This window comes from Xyrauchen texanus, chromosome 1, assembly GCF_025860055.1.
Source record: "Xyrauchen texanus isolate HMW12.3.18 chromosome 1, RBS_HiC_50CHRs, whole genome shotgun sequence".
Lineage (NCBI taxonomy): Eukaryota > Metazoa > Chordata > Actinopteri > Cypriniformes > Catostomidae > Xyrauchen > Xyrauchen texanus.
The window spans coordinates 10,824,509-10,847,603 of record NC_068276.1 but is presented as its reverse complement, the minus strand read 5'-3'; the positions used below and the strand labels follow the sequence as shown (position 1 = coordinate 10,847,603).

General features: G+C 39.1%; 1 protein-coding gene across 5 annotated transcripts in view; it reads right to left on the bottom strand.

Moving 5' to 3' along the window:
- The window catches only part of arnt2 (aryl-hydrocarbon receptor nuclear translocator 2), a 146,052-nt gene that overhangs the window by 27,405 nt on the left and 95,552 nt on the right, over positions 1-23,095 (bottom strand). For all 5 annotated transcript variants that reach the window (XM_052144219.1, XM_052144298.1, XM_052144359.1 and 2 more), the window contains one exon: positions 16,694-16,845. In XM_052144219.1, coding sequence (XP_052000179.1) covers positions 16,694-16,845 — 152 coding nt within the window. The remainder of the gene's footprint in view (positions 1-16,693; positions 16,846-23,095) is intronic.

Sequence of the window (23,095 nt, the reverse complement as noted above, 5' to 3'; positions counted from 1 at the left end):
AATCCACTAGGACTAACACAAAGCGATGCCCATGTGCTGTCCGTTTTAGTGGCCTGACGAGGTCCATGGCAATTCATTTGAAAGGAACCTCGATCAAAGAAAGAGGCCGCAATGGTGCTTTGAGCGGCCGGCGGAGTCAACTGCTGACATTCACTGGCGAACATCCCCGTCAATTCCCGGCCAATAGAAACGGGCAATGAGACAGCTTAGTGTCTTCCCCTGTCCCATGTGACCTGCCATCGGATTATAATGAGCCACCTGAAATAACAGTTAGGCTCTTTGGTACTAACAACTTGGTTGTATTTTCCTCTGTGTGAGTGTCCTGTGTCACCCTATACAACCGATATTTTATAATTGAAAAATATGGATATGTGAGTGCTATGTCTGGCTGAAGACGTTGACCATCAATCAATATCACTTGGGTTTCGTCTTGCAACTGCTCTAGAGGGAAATCCTCTCCCGGGAATTCCCTAAGGGCAGGGCCTGTTTTTAACTCCCCGTCTCTAACTGTCAACTCAGAAACAGAAATTAGCAGCAACTCATTACCACTTTCTCCCCAGACGGGCGCTTGGCCACGCCCTCACCTCCAAAGATATGTATCATGCTGCCTTGGAAATTGGCCAAAAAAGGTATCTTACCTTCCAACCTTTTGGAACAGCCTTTGTGCTTGGAGTTCACCTATGATGCCTTAAAATGATGCCTAAATAGGCAGCTCATCAGGTTTGGGCAGACAGCTATAGTGTTTTTGCCTTCAAAAGAAAACAGATCCAAAGTTTCTGGCTACTTCTGAGCTGAATGGAAATTCCCTATTGAAAAGCAGAGCTCTGATTATGTCTTTGTTCAGTGTCATTATCAACATGATGTGTTATAGAGCTTTAAATTTACCTGAAAATGAAAGAAGGCTGTGCTTTCCTCATCTAAAAGAAAGCCTGTTTTGCCCCAAAAAAACATTATATCACGAGGAGGTTGGAAATTGGCCACGAAAACACACACTGATCCAGGCATTAGTGATTACAAATGCACACACACACACACACACACACACACACACGGATCCCACAAGGCCACCTGGAGCAAATGTGGAATGAGATGGATTGAACCCAAAACACTGAACTGTACTTGAACTTCTTGAGAACAGAAAGAATGAAGGAGGAAAAATATTTAATAAAAATGCAAAAAGGGCAAAAACACTGAAGCATCCAAGTTTCCACAGGAACCCAAACTCTCCCTTGCTTCACTCTGCAATTAAATTGCTTTGGCTCCAAATATGAAAAATTATTGCAAGAATGTAAAAAGCGCCTTCATCTCGGCATGGGAAATCATGTGGCGGTGTTGTCTGTGCATGGGTGACTGCCACACGATTGTGAATGGGAACGGTCTCGGAGGATGAGAGCGTGGATTGAAGGATGGGCCGTTAGCCCGGCCAATCCCCAAGGCCCTATAGGATGGCTCACGGTTGTCATGGTAACAAGGGGAGAGTGAGAAGTGCTCAAACTGGACCCCGCATAGTGATGACAGAGTATAATGATGCTAGGGCAGAGACGAGAGAAAGCAAGAAAAAAGACACAAGCAGACAGACAAAGACAGAGAATAAGAGACAAGAGAACAACATGCAGTGCTAGATTCTTTCCAGAGGCCCAACATCCCTGCTTAAGAGACCATCTTAGGGGGCATTCACACAGGACATGCTCTTGCATTTAAATGGAGGACAACATTATTGAATAGAGTGGACACCTGATGGCACATTAACTTCCATACAATACAGTCAAGATGTTTGTTTTTTCTAAGTTACAGCTATATAACATTTTTGAATAGGCAAGTAGAAAGGGAGAGAAGGGCCTATGGCTGGGACTTGAACTAATAAGGTTGTCCGTAATGCTAATGCACCATTTGCTGGAGCACTGCCCACAAAGCTAAGCATTTAATATAATATGGCATTTATTTATAGGATTATACAATATTATTATAAATCCCTGCTATTTGGTAAGACACTCTTCCCTTTACGCCATGAGACCAGAGCATGACTGCTGTGTTCATTTTTCACTAGCAGCACCTAATAAAAAATATTTCTAGAGCAAACAGTTTTCATAATACTGTATGTCCTCATATGTGGACTAGGTTGTGAAATTGTATATAATACCAAGCAATAGAAAGTCAGATGTTTGACAAATTGTTTATTATGTTTGCAGTAGTAAAGGCCAGCATCACTGCCAACAATGTTAAAATAAAATTTAGCATTAGAAATTCTAAATCTATGAAATGATTACCATTGTCCCATTTTTACAAAACACGTTGAGTGGTCTAAACATAATCTGCAGCCTGAAACAGAATTTTTGGTTGGATTTTGGGAATGAATGCATAGACAGCTATAGGATGTCCCCTTGCTCACTTGCTCCCTATTTAGTGAATGACTTAACCCTAACTCCATTTTAAAGCCTCTGAAAGCAAAATGTTTTGGCTTTTGGATGAACTCATTGATTCGAAATGTGAACATTGCTCATTACTGTACTATATTTCTACAGTAAATAAACCACATTGTACAGTGATTAAATAAAATATAAAATTTTTACTAAACTAAAGCGAAATGACCCGCAGATGTGTTAATGTTGAAAGTTATTCAAAATAACTAACGTGCTTTTTTCAACTTTTGAGGGAATAATGTCCCTCAAAATGTGGACAACATTTTTCTCAGCAAGCTGATGCGCAAAAAATGAAGGAATTTTATACAGCGGCATATCAAACAAAACTAAAGACGCTACTCTTTAAACCCAAACAGGTTTCAATGAAAACATTTAAAAAGGTTTCTTATGAGAGCCAGTTTTGTTGGCGCTGCGCCTGTAGAAGTGCTTCACTGAAATTGGCGCCATGCTGTTGTCTCACGTGAGAAGTTTAACCCACAAATAACAGTGTGTAGTGAATAGCATTCAGTCGATTTAAATGACTTTAAATTATTCATTTAAATACAAGCCAAAATACATCGTCAACGCATGTGGCTGCGGGGTCGCCTGAGGTCAACTCATAATTCACAAAGAAAAAAATACAATATCATGCACACATTAAGCCATCGCACCACTGATGTATACTAAAACAATATCTGAATTTCAATTCACAGATATGACCATGTTAAAGTTGCACAGAGGCTGTACAGGAGAGAACCAGCACTCGCTGCATGTTTCGCGAGAGCCAGACACACTTGTTCAGCGTACTGATGTGTACAGGCCAGCCCAGTTCAATGGAAAGAACCAACATTTAAAATATTTCATTTAAATTATTTCATAATTTGTTAGGAGGCTTTTTTTTTTATCTAAGAGTTACAGAGATTTTATCATCATCATTATGTTAGTTATGACATCGAGCTGTAAAACCACCACATAAAACAGTTTTTTTTCAAGAAAAATCATTTCATTTCACTTTCATGTGTCATCAAAGGGTGTTATATGTATTCTCAGTTGTCAAAGTCTCTTTTTTGCCACGATAACAGCATGATGCACAATGCGAATCAAATACCTGCCTTTCATTTGTATTAATTTACTCTCTCAGTTTCCGTTTCTGAAATGACTTTCAGGCTTGATAAATCACTTTAGCGGTGCAATTTGATTCATTTACATTGACGCAGCCCTTAACTATGCACAGTTGGAAGCACGCTTCTAAACTGCATTTTCATTTCAGGGAAACTATTTTTCGCATCTGAAAGATGCTATCCTCAAAAGACTATGTTAGTAGATCAGCATTGACCTTTTTTTGAGCGTGCTATCAAGTTTGGATGCGTTTATATACACGCAAACATTAAATACATCAGGGCCTTAGTATCTCTATCACATTTCTTCAAAAGTATTACAGCAAACAAGAAAGTACGAATTCTGGCACACAATGTTTGAGTTTTAATAAAGCTTTTCCATGTCTACATTCTACGCAAAACCATACTTATTTTTCTACGTCCATTTTCCCCCATTCTAGGTTATACACTTATTTACCCTGCTAAAGCACCTCATTCTTTAATAATATTCCCATGCTATAAATCATATTACAGTATCAAATGTTAGTTGAACTTGATTTAGGTTGGATAAGTGCACCGCCTTTGAACACAACATATTCATTCAGCGAGCTCGTCCAATAGACTGCGGTGGGTTCCGCATGTCTGCCTGGCGCCTGTCGGAAAATATCTGTTGTTTCAGAATTACTAATGACCTGTCTGTTAGTTCTGAGGATCCAAAATCTCATGTTTTCAGTCTACAGTCATTCCTACAGAGATGTCTTGAGACAGATAACTGCTGTAGGTGTTGTGTTGATGTTAAAGCTCTGAGCACATTTACAACTGTGTCCTTCAGCAACCTTTTCAGCCTATTGATGCCATTCGATACCTTGATATTTATGTTATTGATATGATATTGATATTTCCTCTGAAAGGTTTTTTTTTTTCCCCAGATGAACCATTATTTGGACCAAACTGCCAAAGTTGCCAAGCAGATTCAGAATGCTTCATGCAAGATGTGAAATACAGGAAAAAACATCAAAAACTTTAGCAGAAGGTTTCAGCACAGGGATTTTCAGTGAATATAAACTTCAACTTCAATTTCAAATTAAATTTCAGTCAATTCCTCAAACAAATCAATAATATGCTTCAGTTGTCTTTGAATATAGCACACATACAAGTTGTATGGATTACATCATGGTAGTTTCGGATTTTTTGGAGCTTGACAGCAGGTTTGCCCATGACTTAATTTTGGTCAAAAGGAAACACTTATGTTAATAATCTCAAAGTTAATTTACAACTTTGTGACCAGGGAACTGCTTCCCTGTGAACAAAAGGGAAGGCCTTTTTCCTGGGACTTTTCCATTGTGAAAAAGGCCCATCAGAGGTTGTACTTCCTTCACCATTTGAGGAAGTTCAACCTGCCACAGGCACTGCTGATTCAGTTCTACTCAGCATTCATTCAGTCTGGTTACTGAGCACTTCAGTAACTGTCTGGTTTGGTGCGGCTACAAAAACGGATATCAGAAGACTACAAAGGATAGTTTGGACTGCTGAGAGGATTATTGGTTGCCCCCTACCCTCCCTTCAAGAACTGTACACTTCCAGATTGAGGAAAAAGTCACTCTGTACCCGTCACCCTGTTCACTACCTTTTGGAACTGCTGCCTTCGGGCAGGCGCAACTTAGCACTGAGCACCAGAACCGTCAGGCACAGGAACAGTTTTTTCCATCACAAAAAAAAATCTCATGAACAATTAAAATTGCCCCATTGAGCAATAATTAATGTGCAATGCACAGATTAGTCTTTTTATATTTATCTGACATACCATACCTTTTTCTTTGAAGTATTTCAGCAAAGAAGACACAAAATAAAGATTAAAATATAAAGAGAAAAGCTAAACTTCCCACTGGTTACCGTTTGTGGGTAGGGCCCCACTTCAAAGTTTGCAAAGGGCCAACAGGATTTGTAGAACGCCACTGAATCTAATCCCAAAGGTGGAAAAATTTGAGATAAAGCTCATATATGTAATGCATGTTATAATCACAAATAATTCATGGTAGATCTCGGAAAAAACTTAAAATGTCATTCCAGATTAAACGAGAATAAATGGATATTACAAAGGTTATTATGGATATTATGGTGTGTGCTTGTGTATCCAAGGACGACTCATTCCAGCATTCTTCCACCTGCTGTGGATTGGGGACTTTGGGATAGCTGATGCCATGTGTGATGAATCGCTCCCATATATTCACACCCTCTCAAAAGTACAGCAAGCTCGCACGCACGCACGCAAGCAAGCACACGCGTACACGCGCACACACTCTCTGTTGCTTTCACAAATACGTTACTCAAGCCTCTAGCAGACAACAAATGTCTCAGACATTATTCGACTACAAACAAAAAAACTAAAAAGTGAGCCCTAAAACTATTTTAGGGCTCTAAAAATGTAAAACGATCATCTTCATATAATAGTGTGTATGTGTGTGATCATTTTGCTTCAATATTGCACAAAATCAGCAGTAAAAAAAAACTGTGTAGACAAATTTACACATAATCAAGGTGTCATCTTACCTTTGAACATGCTAAACATACTGTATTTAAATGCACATTGTTTTCAAGGGGGTCTTCCCCTACCTTTTAAACAACTAACTTTTACTCAAATTGTTCAGTTGATAAAATAATTTGTAATAAAAATATTTGCATTCAGTTACAGAAGTGTTTATTATAGAAGCATTTTCACTAGTGAATCCCACTTTGTATTTACTAGAAAACATACAAACTTTTCCAAATGAAAAATCACACACAAAATAAAATAAATGCTCTCCCAGAAAGTGACTAGAGCGATGCATAATGAACTTTAAAGGTTTTCGAGCAAGTACACTCACTAAATGTATTCGGAATGTGAAATAAATGGAATTGAGGCCATTCCGGCCCAATTTAACCCTATGCCCATAAAGTGTTATACCTATATATAAAAGCACTTAACACCTACCTCACACTTGCAATTGTAATAATGCCCTGAATATCAGCACAGCCATGATTATGCTTTATTAGCTTGTTGTTGTTTTGTATTTATTTTTAATTATTCTTTATTTTATTATTATTATAATAACTTTTAAGGAACTACTGTTATATGCATTACTTACAGTCTGTGCTGTACTGCATGAGGTGCAACACAAATAAAGTTAGTTTTATTAAAAATAATTGGATTGCAGCCAATCAACTCCCAGAATTCATACTATCACAAATACAATATTTCCTAATATATGCCACTACAAATCATTGAAAAAGCTGATTATGGAAACACACATACATGTCCATAGCCATAATTGGCAATGTTTTTTTATTACTATTCGAATTTCTTCTCTTTCTTCTCTCCTCATTGGAAATAATGAGCAGGATGTTAACACACGCGCGCACGCATGAATTGAACATAATGAGAGAACTCAAACATTATGTTATGAAATTACTCTTGTTTTATTGTGTGAAGATAATTACTGAGAAGGGAATTATGAAATTGTTTCAAGAAATTATGAAATTATGAGAGTTAATTGAGCATGGAAGAGGGGTGGGTCTGTTGTAATAGACTCAGACGGCACAGCCACAGACCACTCGCAGACCATTCACTGACCGCCTGATGCATATTGCACACACAATTGGAAAGCTACTTGTGAAAATCACAAGCTGCATTTAGAATGACCGACAGCAATACAACTTTCAGGAGTCAGGGAGCAGGTTTTTATCAGTCCGGTGTAACCAGTTCTGCTCAACCCGCTGCTAACAGAATTCAAACCGATGCGCTAACAAGGAGGCTAAAAGCTACAGCCTCTAGCATCAGTCTCTAGGGGCACCTCTTGAGGCCAGGGGAGGGAGGTTTACACATACCGCACAGCTATCACATACCAGCTGGCTCCCGTTACACTCACCCCGCCTAAACTCCCATCCGGGTCACGGTATCACTGTAATCAGTCCGGCTCGACACGCTCCGATCTAGCGTCTCCGACATAGGAGGTGGGCACGCTAACGAGGAGGCTTAAGGCTACAGCCACTAGTGTCAGTTGCTTGTGTGCCTCTTAAGTCTAGGGGAGTGAGATTTACATGTGCCACACAGCAATCACGTACCAGCTGGCTCCCGTCACACCGGTGTGAAACAAAACTGTACCGTATATACCACTTTTATTTTCTGCCGATGAGATAATCAGTACAGACAGAAAGTCTACAAACATTTGCAGAGACTGGTGAGTTTTTTTCTACACCAGTTTGTTATAATGGTATAATCTATTTACCAGCCCTTAAACATCATGTTATAATGAGCTGCCCACTTAGACATGAAGAGACTATTTGACCAACATGTAAAATGGCCAACCACAATTTAGTCTGAATAAGCTGCAAAGTGGACCAGACATGATGCCGTAATTCAAAAGTCTGGCTACGTAAACTATAGACCCAATTTTATTAGCATTAAATACCAATGATGGCGGGAGAAACTATTTTGAAACCACTGCTTGACAAGCTATAAGCTACTGCTAATTTAGAATACAGGAACTCCAGTTAAGCTACCCTTTAGTTACACTTCTAAGAAAACCTACCTAACTGAACTGAAGCTGTTTAAATGGAAAGTGATTTTTTAATAACACAACTGTTAAAAAACTGAGCAATGTTGCATTTTCAAATGCTAAACCCCAACTTGATTGGAGCAATACCAAATTATTGGAAAAACTTCTCTATTTTCATAGTTAAATTAATAGCATGGCTAATTTTACAGTGTCATCTCCCTCCTGTTTAATAGTAATTATTTTCAAGCTTTTCATCAGACTGATTCTGGATCAGTATGAGGCAGAAGAAGCTATTTTTTGTGAACATGCTAGGCACATCACAAAGCGCAACTACAGATAAATCATATGTAATTTTCACAAGAGAGCTAATTCTAAGCAATTTTTCATGTCTGCGCAAAGTGCAAGTGAGTGTGGGTGGGAGTGTTTGCGGTGCATGTGTGTAAATGAATGCAAACTGTTGGTGTATTGTATTTTAATAAAGTGACGCAAAGTGCAGTGTGGCAGGGCAGAGAGCGGGGTCGGGTGGTGATTCTACACACCCGGTCCATTATCAGGCTAATCAAGCCTCCGAGAGGGATAAAGGCCGTCTGCGGAAGATGGTGAGAGAGAGAGATCATTTAGAGGCATGTCCGTCGGTGTGTGTGTGTGTGTGTGTGTGTGTGTGTGTGTGTCTTTAAGTTTCTCATTAAATTATTATTTATATTGTCAAGCCGGTTCTCGCCTCCTCCTTGCCCATCTAAATCCCTTTACATGCAGTTTGCTAATTTCCTGAGAAATAGTGACGCAAAGTGAAGTTTGCTAATTTCCAGTGAAATAGGTAATTGTGCTAAAACATTTCAGAACCAGGTCTGTTTTCAGTGCAAAATATAAACTCATTTTCTGCATTTGCAATTTGGAGAGTCCATCAGCAGGTGTAAATAAAGTTCATGTCCAAACTCTGAAAATATAGTGGAACATCAAATTATTACCCTGACATTCACTGTTGTAGCCATTTTATGAATCAAAACCTTATAAGATTTGTGTAAAACAAAGTGATTGTCATTGTGCCACGGTCTCGGTGAGTCTGCTGGTTTTGTTCTAGTTTGTGATTACATCTTCTCTCTGTTCAGGTGTTTCTGGCTCGAGTAATCAGCGTTGCCATGGAAGCCTTGATTGTTTCCATGGTAACACTGATCATTCCAGCTTACTGAGGGCGAGCAGCACCTGATTGCCATTAGTTCACGGGCTATATCTTCTGGACTCTGTTTTGAGTTGTTGCTTACCACTCTCTCCCTTTGCCCTAGTATACCCTGTATCATGTTCTGTGTATTGGATACCAGTCTGCGCTATGCGCTCCAGGATTGTTGTTACCATCCTGCCTGTTGCCTAGCCTCCTTTAATGCTTTTCCTGAGTTTCTCCACAGCAATACCTCTCTGCACTGGAACTGCTATGTACACGACCACTACGCACGCAAAACTATGAACACACCATCCTTCTCCATGCTGCAGTTAGTGTCAGGGTTCCCCCCATTTGAAGCATTGCTGTGATGTTAAATATCACATCACTGTCTCCGCACTTGGATATATTGTCTCATCCTTCCTGACATATTGTTTATTTTTCAGTTGTTATTTTTATTATGTTTATATTTCCAATTGTATTTATGATATAATTTATATTAATATTGTTTTTCACCTGTTGTCGTACAGTGAATTTTAAGTCACTGTAATAGAGGCTGGTGGAAGAAGTTGGAGAGGGTAAAATGTTTAGTTTCTAGTTTTTAGAGATTATATAGGATTGACCATTCTTTGTTATTTTGATTTAACTTTTGTTTAGTTTGAATGGTAATTTTAATTTAGAAATATTTTTTGTGTGTGTTTCAATTAATGAATAAAACATTTTAAGCAAAATCGACTGGTACAAGTGAAGTGCGTGCAAAAATCCACAGCCTAACTTGAAAGGCTGATACAATCAATGCTAATACTAGTCATGATTTGTGTCACATGATCAATTTGATTAATAATACTTACATTCTCTATAATTTAACAGAGCCTACATCCAAATCTGATGAGAACTACATTTTCCATGCATATAAAAAGAACGTGCCACTGTCATAGAAATATGCCTGACATTCATCAATGTTTTGTGTTAATGCACCAAAGGATGTATGTCCATATTTCTATTCTTCTTATTCATTGCATACAGTCCATCTACCAACTTCTTATGAATGTGCTGTCTTTGTTTATATTGCTGGGGCTTGAGAGGGCTTAATTGGACTCAAAAGGTGTAATAACTGGAGAATAACCTCAGAATTAACTTGCATTTGAACTTTTTAGCCCTTTAACACCTTCTGCATGCAATTTCGCCAAACCAACTTGTGCCTAGACTTAGCGCATACATACGTGAAAATACCAAAATGTCATGGCCATGCTCATTGGCTTTGCATGTATTACATATCGCATAGCGCTGCTCATTTAATTAAAAATGTACTACTTAACCACATTTTTTATAATGTATAATCACATATTAGAGTATCAATCATGTTGTTAGCTTTGCAAAATGGGCTAACAGCCAAACACTACTGGATTTACTGGACACTACAGTTTAGGTTGCTCATTTAATTAATGTTAAGAGAAGTTAAATCAAAAGAATTGTTAAATAAAATAACTACTTTAAAGCTACACTATGTAAGATTTTTTTGTTAGAAATGTACAAAAGTTCATTAATGAGCAAGTACAATGACACTCCATCTTCCAAATCATGAATTTGCCTTACCCCAATTCACTATAGTAACTTGCAAAGGCCCTGGGGCCAATTATATCCAAGGACTCCCCTCCACCCAAAAGTCATTATTCATGCCCAAAAGGGTTTTCAAGTGGGGGTCACCAAACTAGATTGCGCAGCCTTAAAGCCCAGAGCAGCCCCGGGTAGTCAATGGCCCCTGGACACTGGCCCCATTGTCCCGGTAGGTAATCCGTCAATGTCCGCCAGCCATCCATGCATGTTTACATCACATCCGTAAATAAAGAAAAGGTCCAGCTACTACTGCGCGTGTACTGTATGTGTGTGGTGATAGTTATGGTGATAGGTTGAAGCTGACATCTTGTAGCTACAACACGTGCAACACTGACCGTGGATCATTCAAAAAGGCAACCCTCTGGGGAAATCACCCATTTCCAAAATAAAGAAACCTCGAACTAAGAAGAGTCTGCAAGCAAAAAGGGACAGCGACAGAGCCCATAATAAAACACGAAACAATATTGACTTTATTCAATATAAACAATATTAGCTTTTTCAGAGGTGGCAACAACTCCAAGAAAGGGTTTAAAACAGACACAGAGATGGAGTTTTTCCTCACTCGACAGGTAAAAAATGTTATTGGGTTAATAAAATTAAGAGACCAGTTTTAATGGACCATCTCTTATCATGGCAGTTCGTTAGAAAATGTTAGCCACTCTAGCGGGGCATTTTATTATAGTTTGTGGTTAGGGTTGGGTATTGAGAACCGGTTCCAAATTTCCAAGAACCGTGGACTCGATAAGATACACGCGTTTTGATTCCTCACTTCAGTTCCTAACTTTATTAATCATGCTAGCGAGGTGACCGGCAGTGAGCATTTTACAGTCGTATCGATCTGCCAGGACTTGCTACAAGGGCCTAATTTCAATACGCACAAGCACAATTCATTACATTCGGCACCATGTCTGAGTCTGACTGCTGCAAACGCTCCAAAGTTTGGTTAAGCTATGCTAAAATTGATAACACAGCAAAATGCAACACCTGCAGTAAAAGGATTTCGTGCAAGGGAGGAAGCACCTCCAATATGATGAAGCATTTACTTCAACACGCCGTGAATCTTAAGGAATCTACCGTGTTTGCCGCACCAGATACAGCTAATATTAGCAGTAGCATCTCACCCTCAGGTACAAAACACAGATGAGCAGACATTCGCATGAGAGTCATTGTTTAAACTTTGTTTTTGTTGAGATTTTTTTGTTTAAAATAGAGATCAATAGAGTAATGATGTCATCGATACAATCTTTATTTGAAGAGCCAGAAACTCAATTCATTTTTGGGGAAAAAAAGTTGGAAAATGAGCAAGGAGAAAGTGGATGAATGTCACCGGGCGGTGACAAGATATGTGGTGAAGGGGTTACATCCTTTTACTATGGTTGAGTCACCTTCATTTAGGTATGTAAAATGCATTCTTGATTAGGTTCTCAGTTTTTCACAGCAATATCAATGGACTTTAGCCTTTTTTGATGTCTCCTGTGTCTCATAGCACTTTAGAATCAGAGCTAGCTAACAGAACATTATATTCCTCAGTAAACTATGATTCGGTAGGTGTAGCATTATAAGTGTACATTTTCTCTGCAAGGTGATGACCAAGGCCCTAATCCCAAATACATCCATCCGTCTAGGGATAGTCTGTCCAATCACTTGATACCAGCCTGGTACATCATAGAAAAATAAAAAATAAAATCAGATATGGAAAAGGTCAGCAAAATAGCAGTTACCAGTGATCGCTGGACAAGCATTTGCCAGGACCATTAAATTATAGTTACAGCACATTATATCACTGAGGGAAAGATGAATCAGAAAGTCCTTAAAACAAAAGCTGTCTACAAAGCACAAACAGGGGCAGTGGTAGCAGAAGAAATTGGTGACATTTTAGATGAGTTTGGGATAAGGAGCAAAGTTGCAGCTATCACAGTGGATAATACATCCAACATGAATGTGGCAGAACAAAAGCTTAACCTCATTAATATAGGCTGCTTTGCACACACCCTTAATCTTGGGGCTCAAAGTGTGTACACAATTACATCCATGGCAAAATGGACTGCAAAGATAAAGGGATGTGATTGTGTGGATGAAGAGGTCAACCATGGCCAAAACTGTGCTCTGAGAGAAGCAACACATTCTAAGAATCATTACTCATTATCATCAAGTTAAATATTAGATATTATTGTGTATGTGTTACTGAGATAAATTTCTCATTTATGATTAACGGATGAGGACTTAAAAAGAGCAGAGGACTTTGTCAACTCATGTGAGTTCTTTACACATCCACGCTCTGTTTGTCAACTGAGAAGAGTCTAACCTGCAGCCAGATCCTTCCCATTCGGCAAAAGTGAAAAAAACATTTCACTGTGCAAGATGGAGATACAGTGTTTGTGTCCACCCTTAAGAAGACAGTCTGGACTGATCTGTCCCAGCGTTATCAGGTAAAAGAATAATTACAATTAATATCACTTAGAAGATAAATTGTGTTGTTTTATTATTCTTATTAGATATCCATTGCTTATAGAGTGTCAATGTCAAAGCCTTCCTTGGAGAGGCGACTGCACTGGATCCTCGGTTTAAGCATAAACTAGAGGATGATGACACAGTTTGGGACCGGAAAAAGGACAAATTACCAGCAGCAGCACATCCTACAGAAACAGAGCAAGTATTCATTATGAATATGAATGAGATGTGAATTGAATTTAGACCTTTAATTATCAAATAATAATTTCCTGTATCATGCCCTATGTATGCTACTAATTTGTCTAGTCTAATTGCTTATTACACTTGCAGCTGACAGATCATGGTGATGGTGACAGGGACATGGGGACAGTCCAGCCAGATTAAGAGGAGAGAGGGGAGGACAGCAAGAATGAGACTATACCGGTGGCGAGTACAACATGATAAAAACGGCAGACATAAACTTTGTAAATTGCTAAACTTGTATATTATTTCTTCTTTGTTCCTTAAAGCTTAATACCTGCAAGAAGGCCAAGATGACTCCCTTGGAGGAGCTTTTTGCAGAAGATGATGTCCATAAGAATAACCTAATTCAGAGCACCTTGTCTATCCAGGAAAAAACTTGCAAAGAGCTGGAGATGTATGGGGACATGCTGCCTATATTGACGTCTGCTGAGACCCTGCTCTCTGGTGGTGGAACAGGAGAGACACATATCCTTTCCTATCAGACCTAGCCTTCTCATACCTTTGTATACAGGCCTCCTCTACCCCCAGTGAGAGGGTTTTTTCTACTGCTGGGGATACTGAAGTCAGTAATTGTTATCTCATCTAAAATATTACTCAATGTTGATGGAAAATCAGATAATCTGAAAGTTGGCTGGAACAGACTGTATCTGTCAATTTACTTTCATGAGTTGACAGATGGCTCTTGACCGTTCCAAAAAGGCTGACACACTGACATATTGTGGCCCATTGGAACAGCTGCTAATGAGGTATCTACGTATAGATATCTATGATTCAAAGTATCAGATTCATCTGCGCAGAAGTGCAGAGCCAAAGCCTGAATGACGTAATTACCATAACAGTGTTCCTCCGCAAATAACTTGCAGTTCTATGCTTCAAACGCTAGAGGGATAAATGTTACATAGTGTGGCTTTAACAAATATTTGTTTATACTATGCATAAACTTATTACAGTACCACACTGTTATTTTAGCAATATAGACTATATAACAATATAACAGCCAAACAATACTGGATTAAAATGAGTCACTTAAAAGGATCCGCTCAGGGGTATGTTTCTCAAACGCTTCGTTAGCCAACTATGGTCATAATTTCCAACATTACCAACAGGGCTGGACTGGGAAGAAAAATTGGCCCGGGATTTTACATAGCAACTGGCCCAAAAATTGAGTGGTGGGGTGTTCGCTGTTCTTTTCTGCATATCGCGGTGCCTTTTTGTGGTCTGTTCTGCATAACCCGGCCGCTCATTTTAACTTATCGCGGACCATTCGGCCCGTTACAAGGCCAGCTCGGTTCTCCCAATGGCCAGTCCGCCCAGATTGGCCCAAAGAGCGTCGACCCACTGGGAAAATGCCCGGTATGCCAGATTACTAGTCTGCCTGCTAGCAGATTACTACCTGGTTACCAACATATTTCAACGATTTGGTGTTTTCTGAAACAGTAGTTATTTACTTGTGGTTAGAAGCATAGTTAGTTTGCTTCGCTGCAGTGAATGCAGTCGTTTAAGCGCTTAAAGAGGACCTATTATGGTTTTCAAACATGCCTAATTTTGTTTTAAAAGTCTCATAAAATAGATTTACATACATGATCCGTTCTAAAGCATTCGTTCTAAACTACTACTTTCAGAGAGCCTACTCTGCTCTGATTGGTCAGATGTCCCAGTCTATTGTGATTGGTCTACCGCTTATTGTAGTGTTTGAGGGCGGGTCAAAGCTGTTCGTGAGCAGCCAATGAAGACCAGAGGAGGGTTTTTTGTTACCAAATTAAGTAGGTTAATACAGGAAGACTGGAATTACTAACGACTCATTTCAGGTGTTCCGAATCGGTTCTTTCTTTTGGGAGTCATTAACTCCATTTGACGTGCACTTTGACATTTGAAAATTTGCTGACTTTTTTTACATTCACAAACAGCTATATAACACTACATGAAAGGTAATATTTGAAAAACCATAATAGGTGCTCTTTAAAGGTTGTTAAGAGAAAGCACTACAAGAGAGAAACACTGTTATTTTGGAGGCCCACATCTTTCAGCCCTCCACTGCTCTCACAGTGGACGGTAAAGACTTTGAAGGGAATACGGCATTGGGATGATCTCTGCTGAATAGGCGCACCCATTTAAAGACTGTGCATTTGCATATGTGCTCAAATCTGATGTAGATGGAAACACATCTATCGCAGCACGATGCATATGTCTCATTACACGGTGCACACTTATTTCGTGTCTTCAGCAGCTTTGTCGCATTAAAAGTCTTTCTGGTGTACATGTAAATGAGCTATTATAATAAAATTGTCCGGGCATTTATTACTCCACCCCCAGCGTAACATCATTAATGACAGGTTTATGTTGTTGAACCAACGTGGTTCTTACGATTAGATGTGCAACATAGTTACTTTAGTTTCAGGAAACAGTCAGGACTAGCGAATTAATTTCTCCAACGATGCATCGTACTATGATGGTTATGCAGTGGGTTACATAGTTGTTCGGGAAACGCACCAGAGGTTAGAATTCTGCCTTAGAAGGTAGCTGCCAATGCAGGTTGCAAGGCACCTTGGTTTTGGACCAGTGTTATAAATTAAGTTGACAAGTTAGATTAAGCTAACTGAATGTAGCATAAGGGTAAAAAGCCACTGGGCATAAATCACATTTACAATTCACACCTTCCTGGACCACGTCCTTTGACAAGCCTTCCCCAAAAGCAACAACCATCCAAAGTAGCACCTGAGGGACCAGAGTAAATTCAACCTGCTTTTAAAATGCAGTTTACAACTGCGCAGGAAATCTGTGAGCATAAATCAAGCTGACTCTTTCTTTTAATATATTCTTCTATCACCTGAGCTAAACACAGGCACATTTTCTACCTCATTTCAGAGGTGTTAACAGAAGGAGAATAAATGGCTTTGATTTAAGCTCTGAGGCCAAGTAAACAAAAGGCTGGCTAAGCATCTTGAGGCTCCTTGTGTGGCTATGCCTGACTACTGCTAATTACTTAAAGTATCCAAAACCATCAGTCATAAAAAGTGCGCATGTTTGCATAATGTTATGGCATTTTGTAATTATTTAGCAAGAAATAAGCAGTCAGTACATTACACATTTCAAATAAAGCATCATGCTGCATGTGGAGTCTATTTAAACGGTCTTCAGAGAAGACAATTGTTATATATATTGGAAGAGATGTGATCAGATGAATGAATAACGTACTTGACATTTGTGTTGGTACAAATGATGTACTCGATCTCATCAGAATAAGGGTTTTGGAAGGTGAAACTGCTGGTTCTGATGAGCATCCATTCTCGGTTCTTCATCCGGAACCGATACATGACCGAAAGAACCTGCCCTTTCAGCTTCACCACCTAACAAAATAAAAGAACACAGAAGGATGATAAAAAGGTAATTCACGTCAAATTTGTTTACATCTTCTTTGAAATATTAGTATTTGTAAGATTGGTATGGACAACATGGCTTCAAAATACAAACAAACAATACTATGTAATGACTAACATCTGTCTTTACTTTCATGCTCAATATATTGATGATCTTCTTTAGTAAACGAATGAGAAAAAATAAGTCCATTCAATTCCACATCAAATACCAAAACTATTACCAAAGACCTCCATCAGGGTTTAAAATTAACACACGAAAGCACGAGTGGCGGATGTTGAGAAACGGATCGATTATCTGGAGTCATCAGAAAGGGAATTATCTGGTAATTCGCTAGCGCCCAAAATAGATGTGGAAAACAGTTTGGAAAAATTTAAGATTTGGAAAATAGCAGCAGACGAAATAACGTACGGAGTGTTGGAATTCCTGAGCATGAAGGAAGCAGAGATATGGTGAAATTTATGGACGAGCTCTTCCCGAGTCTACTAGACATAACCTATAATAAGCTGTAAATCGAGCAAGATCACAGGGTCCCGGCTTGCAGATCTACTGAGTGGGACAGGCCACGATCAATTCTGGCCAAATTTCTGAGATCATCCAATAAAGATCTTATGTTGTGCAAGGTGAGGAACAAAGGAAAGCTTTCTTGGAAGAATCACAATATTTTCTTGTTCCTGGACTTTTGACGACAGTAACATGATCGATTCAAGGAATGTAAGAAACTCTTACATCAACGGAAGGTCGCTTTTGCACTGATGTTTCTGGCCAAACTGAGAATAGATACTAAGGAAGGACGCAAAGTATTTACGGGTCCCAAGCAAGCACTGTCTGTGACAGGGCGGAGGTCGGGGCCGGGTCGTGATTATACACTCATTATCAGAATAATTAAGCCTCCGAAAGGGATAACGGCTGACTGCGGAAGGTGGTGCGACGAGAAAGAGATCGTTTACGGTCAGCTGACCGTCAAGTGTTTGTTTGTTTCTTTTGTTTATTTCTACATTAAACTATTATTTATATTGTCTCCACTATTGTGGAGTTTGTTTTGTGGAATAACACTCCTTCAAGAAACTTTAGCAAGGACGGAAGATCGCTTTTACACTGAAGTTCCCGGCCAGATTGAGAATGGATAATAAGGATGGCAGCAAAATATCTACATGCCCACACAAATGATGTCTTTTATGAAGTTGACTGAAGCCATGATGTATTTTTTTATGCGGTCACCAAGTGAATTTGACTCGCTCAATACACTCTTGACCATACGCCTGTATTGTTTTCTTTTTGTGCTAGTTCCGCCCAGCGCCACTGCTTCGGGACAGTTGTGGATGAATCTGTTCGTTCTTTGTGCTTATGCCTCCTGTAGGCTGGAGTTTTGTGGAGTATTTTTGCGGGACATTGGAACGATTGCATCATCTGCTACACTCATAAACAGCTGGCTCACTGAACAGTTTTATATCGGCTGGAATTTGTTTTGTGGAGAAACACACCTTCAAGACAGTTCTGTGAATGAATTTACACGTTCTTTGCATTTATTCTGCCTATTGGCTAGGGTTTGTTTTACAAAGTATTTTCTGTTGTACATGCTCCACTTATATGTAATTTTGCCTCACAATATTTGTGCAAAAGCACCGGATTTGAGCAATCTGATGGCAAAGTTGTCGTGTGGGTTCTCTTAGGCGTACATAGACCTTTTGAGTTTAGAGGGATTGATAGGCGCTGTCGTGTATGGGGTTAATGTGCACATTTTTATTTTTTCAGTTTGTTTGATTCGGGTTTGATTGTGGGACTGTAGTCTGTATAATCTTGTTTTTGACACAAAATTTATTTTTTTCTATTATGTGTTTCTTCATGTGTTTCTTCAAGAAACACATCTTTCCTCGCAGGAAGCAGAACAATTTGGGAAGATATGGGGTGGGCATATTTTCTTTATTGCTGTCTCAAGTAAAAGCAGGGGAGTCATTACATTGTTAAGTAAACAGCTAAAATTTAACTCTTTCAAACAGATAAAAAATTAATTAGGGAGGATCAATATTGTTTTAGTAGAAATTCAGGGGCAAAGGTTAGTTTTGGCTAATATTTACACACCTAAATTTAATGATCAGGGCTTTTTTATTGATCTTGAAGGGATGTTGTAAGCTGCTGGCACCCCTTATGATATAATACTGGGAGAAGACTTTAATCATTTAATGGACTCAGTCCTTGATTATAGTGAAGCAAAAGTGTGTAAGCCCCCTAGAGCAACATTTACGCTTAACAGGATATTTAAAAATCTTGGTCTTGCAGATATTTGGTGACTTTTGAACCCATCTGGTAGGGACTTTACATTTAGTTTAATCAGTCCACAAGATTTATTCTAGAATACAGTTGTGACAGGAAAGAGGGTGTGGCCGGGTTGTGATTCTACACACCTTATCAGGCTACACACCCTTATCAGGCTAATCAAGCCTCTGAGAGGGATAAAGGCTGACAGTGGACGGTGGTGCAAAAGAGAGAGAGAGAGAGAGAGAGAGAGAGAGAGAGAGAGAGAGAGAACGTTTACAGGGAGCTGACTGTCGTGTGTTTATGTTTGTGTCTTTTTGGTTCAGTTTACCATTAAACTATTATTTATATTGTCTAGCCGGTTCTCGCTTCCTCCTTTCCATTGAACTGTTACGAATAATTTTTTTGGGTCCCTAATTCATCTGTTGTGGATTGCTCAATTGGAGTCCTCAGTATCTTCTGTGGGGGTGGCTTGGGAGGCACTTAAGGTGGTTCTTTGGGGTCTGATCATACAGTATGCCTCATTTACCAAAAAATCCAAAGCACGAGAACTCGTGGAGCTGAAAGGGAATATTAAAAGTACAGAGGCAGAGCTGTAACGCCAAATGTCATCTGATGGACTCAGAGAATTGACCCGATTGAAATACAGATATAATACTATGTTGTCATGGAAAGTGGAGTTTTGGTTATTTAGGGCAAGACAGTCATACTTTGAGTCGGGGGACAATGCAGGGAAGATTTGGCTAGATATAATGTATAAAGCAGAGAGAATCATTTTCTACCATTCCCTAGTGAAATCTGCTGGTGTTGAAATGTTTACCTTGGCCATTCATATTAATAATGCCTTTAAAGAGTTCTATCTTGATCTAAATAGTACCATGTCTTTGTCTACTGATGAAGATATTAGAAACTTTGTGGAACCATTAGAACTCTCTAAATTGAAGACTGAGCAAAAAAATTCTCTTGATTCTGAAATAAACTTGGAGGAGCTTGACGAGGCTACAGGCAAGTCTCCGGGGCCAGATGGCTTTGCCCCTGAAATTATTTTTCATGTTATGCTACAGAACTGGCTCCAATTTTGTTAGAAGTTTATACAGAATCATTAAAGAATGGAAAGCTTCCCCGAACCATGACACAAGCCAAGATTAGTCTGATTCTTAAAAAGGACAAAGATCCAAGCAAGTGTAAGAGTTCCCATCCAATTTCCCTGATCCATTTAAATGTAAAAATTGTCAAAAATTCTGGCAAACCGATTAATTAAAGTTATGACATCTCTTATACATATAGATCAGCTGGAGTTTATTCAGGGCCGTAGCTCTTCTGATAACATAAGGTGTTTCATCAATATCATGTGGTCAGTAGCAAATGATCAGTCTCCAGTCGCTGCCATCTCACTTGACACCAAAAGGTAATTGATATGGTTGAATGGGATTATCTTTTTAAGATTTTGGAAATGTATGGGTTCGGGAGTACATTTCTTGTTTGGATTAAGTTACTTTATAGACACCCTGTACAAACAACTGGATTAATTTCAGATTATTTTACTCTGAATAGGGGCACTCGGCAGGGTTACCGTCTTTCCCCATTACTGTTCTGTCTTGCCCTGGAACCATTAGCAGCCATGATAAGAAAGGAGGATGATTGTCCAGGGGTGATGGTCGGAGTTGTGGCGCAAAAGCTTCTGCTAAACACAGAAAAATACACATTTTATTATTTTTCTCTGACCCTACTGGATCTATGCCTTGCCTCCACAGAATTATTAATTCCTTTTCCAAGTTCTCAGGATACAATGTCAATTTGTCTAAATCCAAAGCTTTGGCTCTGACAGCGGAATGTCCAGGTTTTCAAGCAATGTGGACAGGTGGGCTTCATTACATTTATCGATGATTGGGAAGGTTAATGTTATTAAAATGAACTGTATTCCAAAATTCATCTACCTACTAGAGTCACTTATTTCAAGCAATTTGATAGCATAGCGAAATCCTTTATTTGGAATGTTAAACGTCCCAGACTACATTTCAACAAATTACATAGGGCGTCTGACAAAGGTAAGCTAGGCCTACCCAAGATTTAGTTTTATTATTATGCATGCGGTCTCAGGCATTTGGCTTATTGGTCATTTCCACCTGAAAGAGCCACTCACTGGTTTTCTATTGTACAGGAAGTCCTTGCCCCTATTTCGCCATTGAAAAAGCGTTTCTATCAAACCGGAGAAGTTAAGTTACACCCCCTTATCTCACATCTGCACGTGATTTGGACAAGAGTGGCCAGAATACTTAATTCAGACATTTATTTAAACGTTGCATCAATTATATGGCTGAACCCCAAATTGTGTAGTGTTTAGATCTTTTGAGAATTTGGGTCATCATTTTGGGATTCCCAGATCTCAGTTTTATAGGAATTTACAGCTGCGCCACATGCTCTGTACTATTTTGGGGAGTAGCACACACCCCCCTCAAGTGGCAGATACTTTGGGAGAGGTGATTACTGCTTTTGAAAAAGGTCATGAGGCATTTGTATTTTGGGCTGTGGGAGAGTTCTACATTTGGGGGACAAATATATAAAAAATTGGGTTCTGAATAGCATGATGTTTGACAGACATTATTTTAAGGGGTTGAAAATCAGACAGAGCACCACCATTTCCGGAGTGGTGTGCGGAGATGGGGAGGGTGGCTGCATTTGAGATGACGAAAGGTAGAAGGGCTGAGGTTGGGGGACTTGCTTTTCAGGGAGTGGGGTAGGTATTTGGCGGTTTTGTAGGACTCTCGGGGAGGTGATGAGGAGAGAGAAGTTTAGTTTAATTAGGCATGTTTATTATATAATATATTTTATTTAACTTTTTTTTGTGTCTGTATGGTTTTTGTGACCACAGGGGTGTTCTTTGGGGTTGGGTGGAGCTGGTGGTTGGGGAGGGATATTAGTGAGGGTTAAAAGTTAAATGTTGATTTGGTGTGTATGTGTTGTGTTTTTCTCTGTTGTATAATTTTCTTTGAATCAATAAAACATTTTTAATTACAAAAAAAAGAAAAACACAAGACATGCTGCATCAATCATGTATGACATGCTGCTGCATAATTAGACAAATTCATTCCCCATGTTGCAGATTTAGACATGTGAACTGGGAAGGTGGAGGGTTTCAGAGAATACTCTCGCAGCAAGCTGCAGTAAAACTGGATTAATGGCAAACTGAGCAAATCTAAATGTTAGACAAAGAGAGAGTATGCAAGTTGATTGGCTACCTGATTACACGTCAAATTACCTATCAGCTTATACCATGTGAGCCTACTGGCTTAACATATCACATGTGAGCAAGATGATTGGCTTAAAGATAAGTTAAAATAACCTCAGCATGCGCTATTCAGAGTTTCATGTCTGAACATTGTAATTTCTTCCAGACAGTCACCTCTACTGTCACTTAAGGCAGTATTTGCTCATCCAAATACAACAATTGCTTTAAATAAAAAGCTGTGCCCTGAGAACAAAACTTTCCACTCTATAGAGCATGAAAGACAACGAGAAAAATATTCAAAATCCTTCTAAAATATATGAAGAAATGGCTCCCTTAAACAAAGAGGACATCCATCTGCACCTCAAGGGAGTAAAAAAAAAATATAAAAAAATAATCAGTGATTTAAAGGAAGAAAAATAAAACTCGACTTTTTATGTGTATGCCTTATGTTAAGAGAGAATATGGAATATTATTCTTGGCAATAAGAGGCCACTTTCCTTTTCTGCTTGAAAAGCGACCCAAAGATCTCCTTTGGGAACAGGCCAGTGAGACACTAACTATTTTTTCAGAACATCCTTCTGAAACAGAATCCAGAGTTCACAGTGTGAACACTCAAACCAAAACTGAATCACCTGAACCTTTTTCACATGTCTCGCAACGCTCTACGCAAGCACCATGCACTGCTTTGACCTTCACATGAAAAGTGTTGCAGAGAGAGTCACTAGGGCAATTTTAAG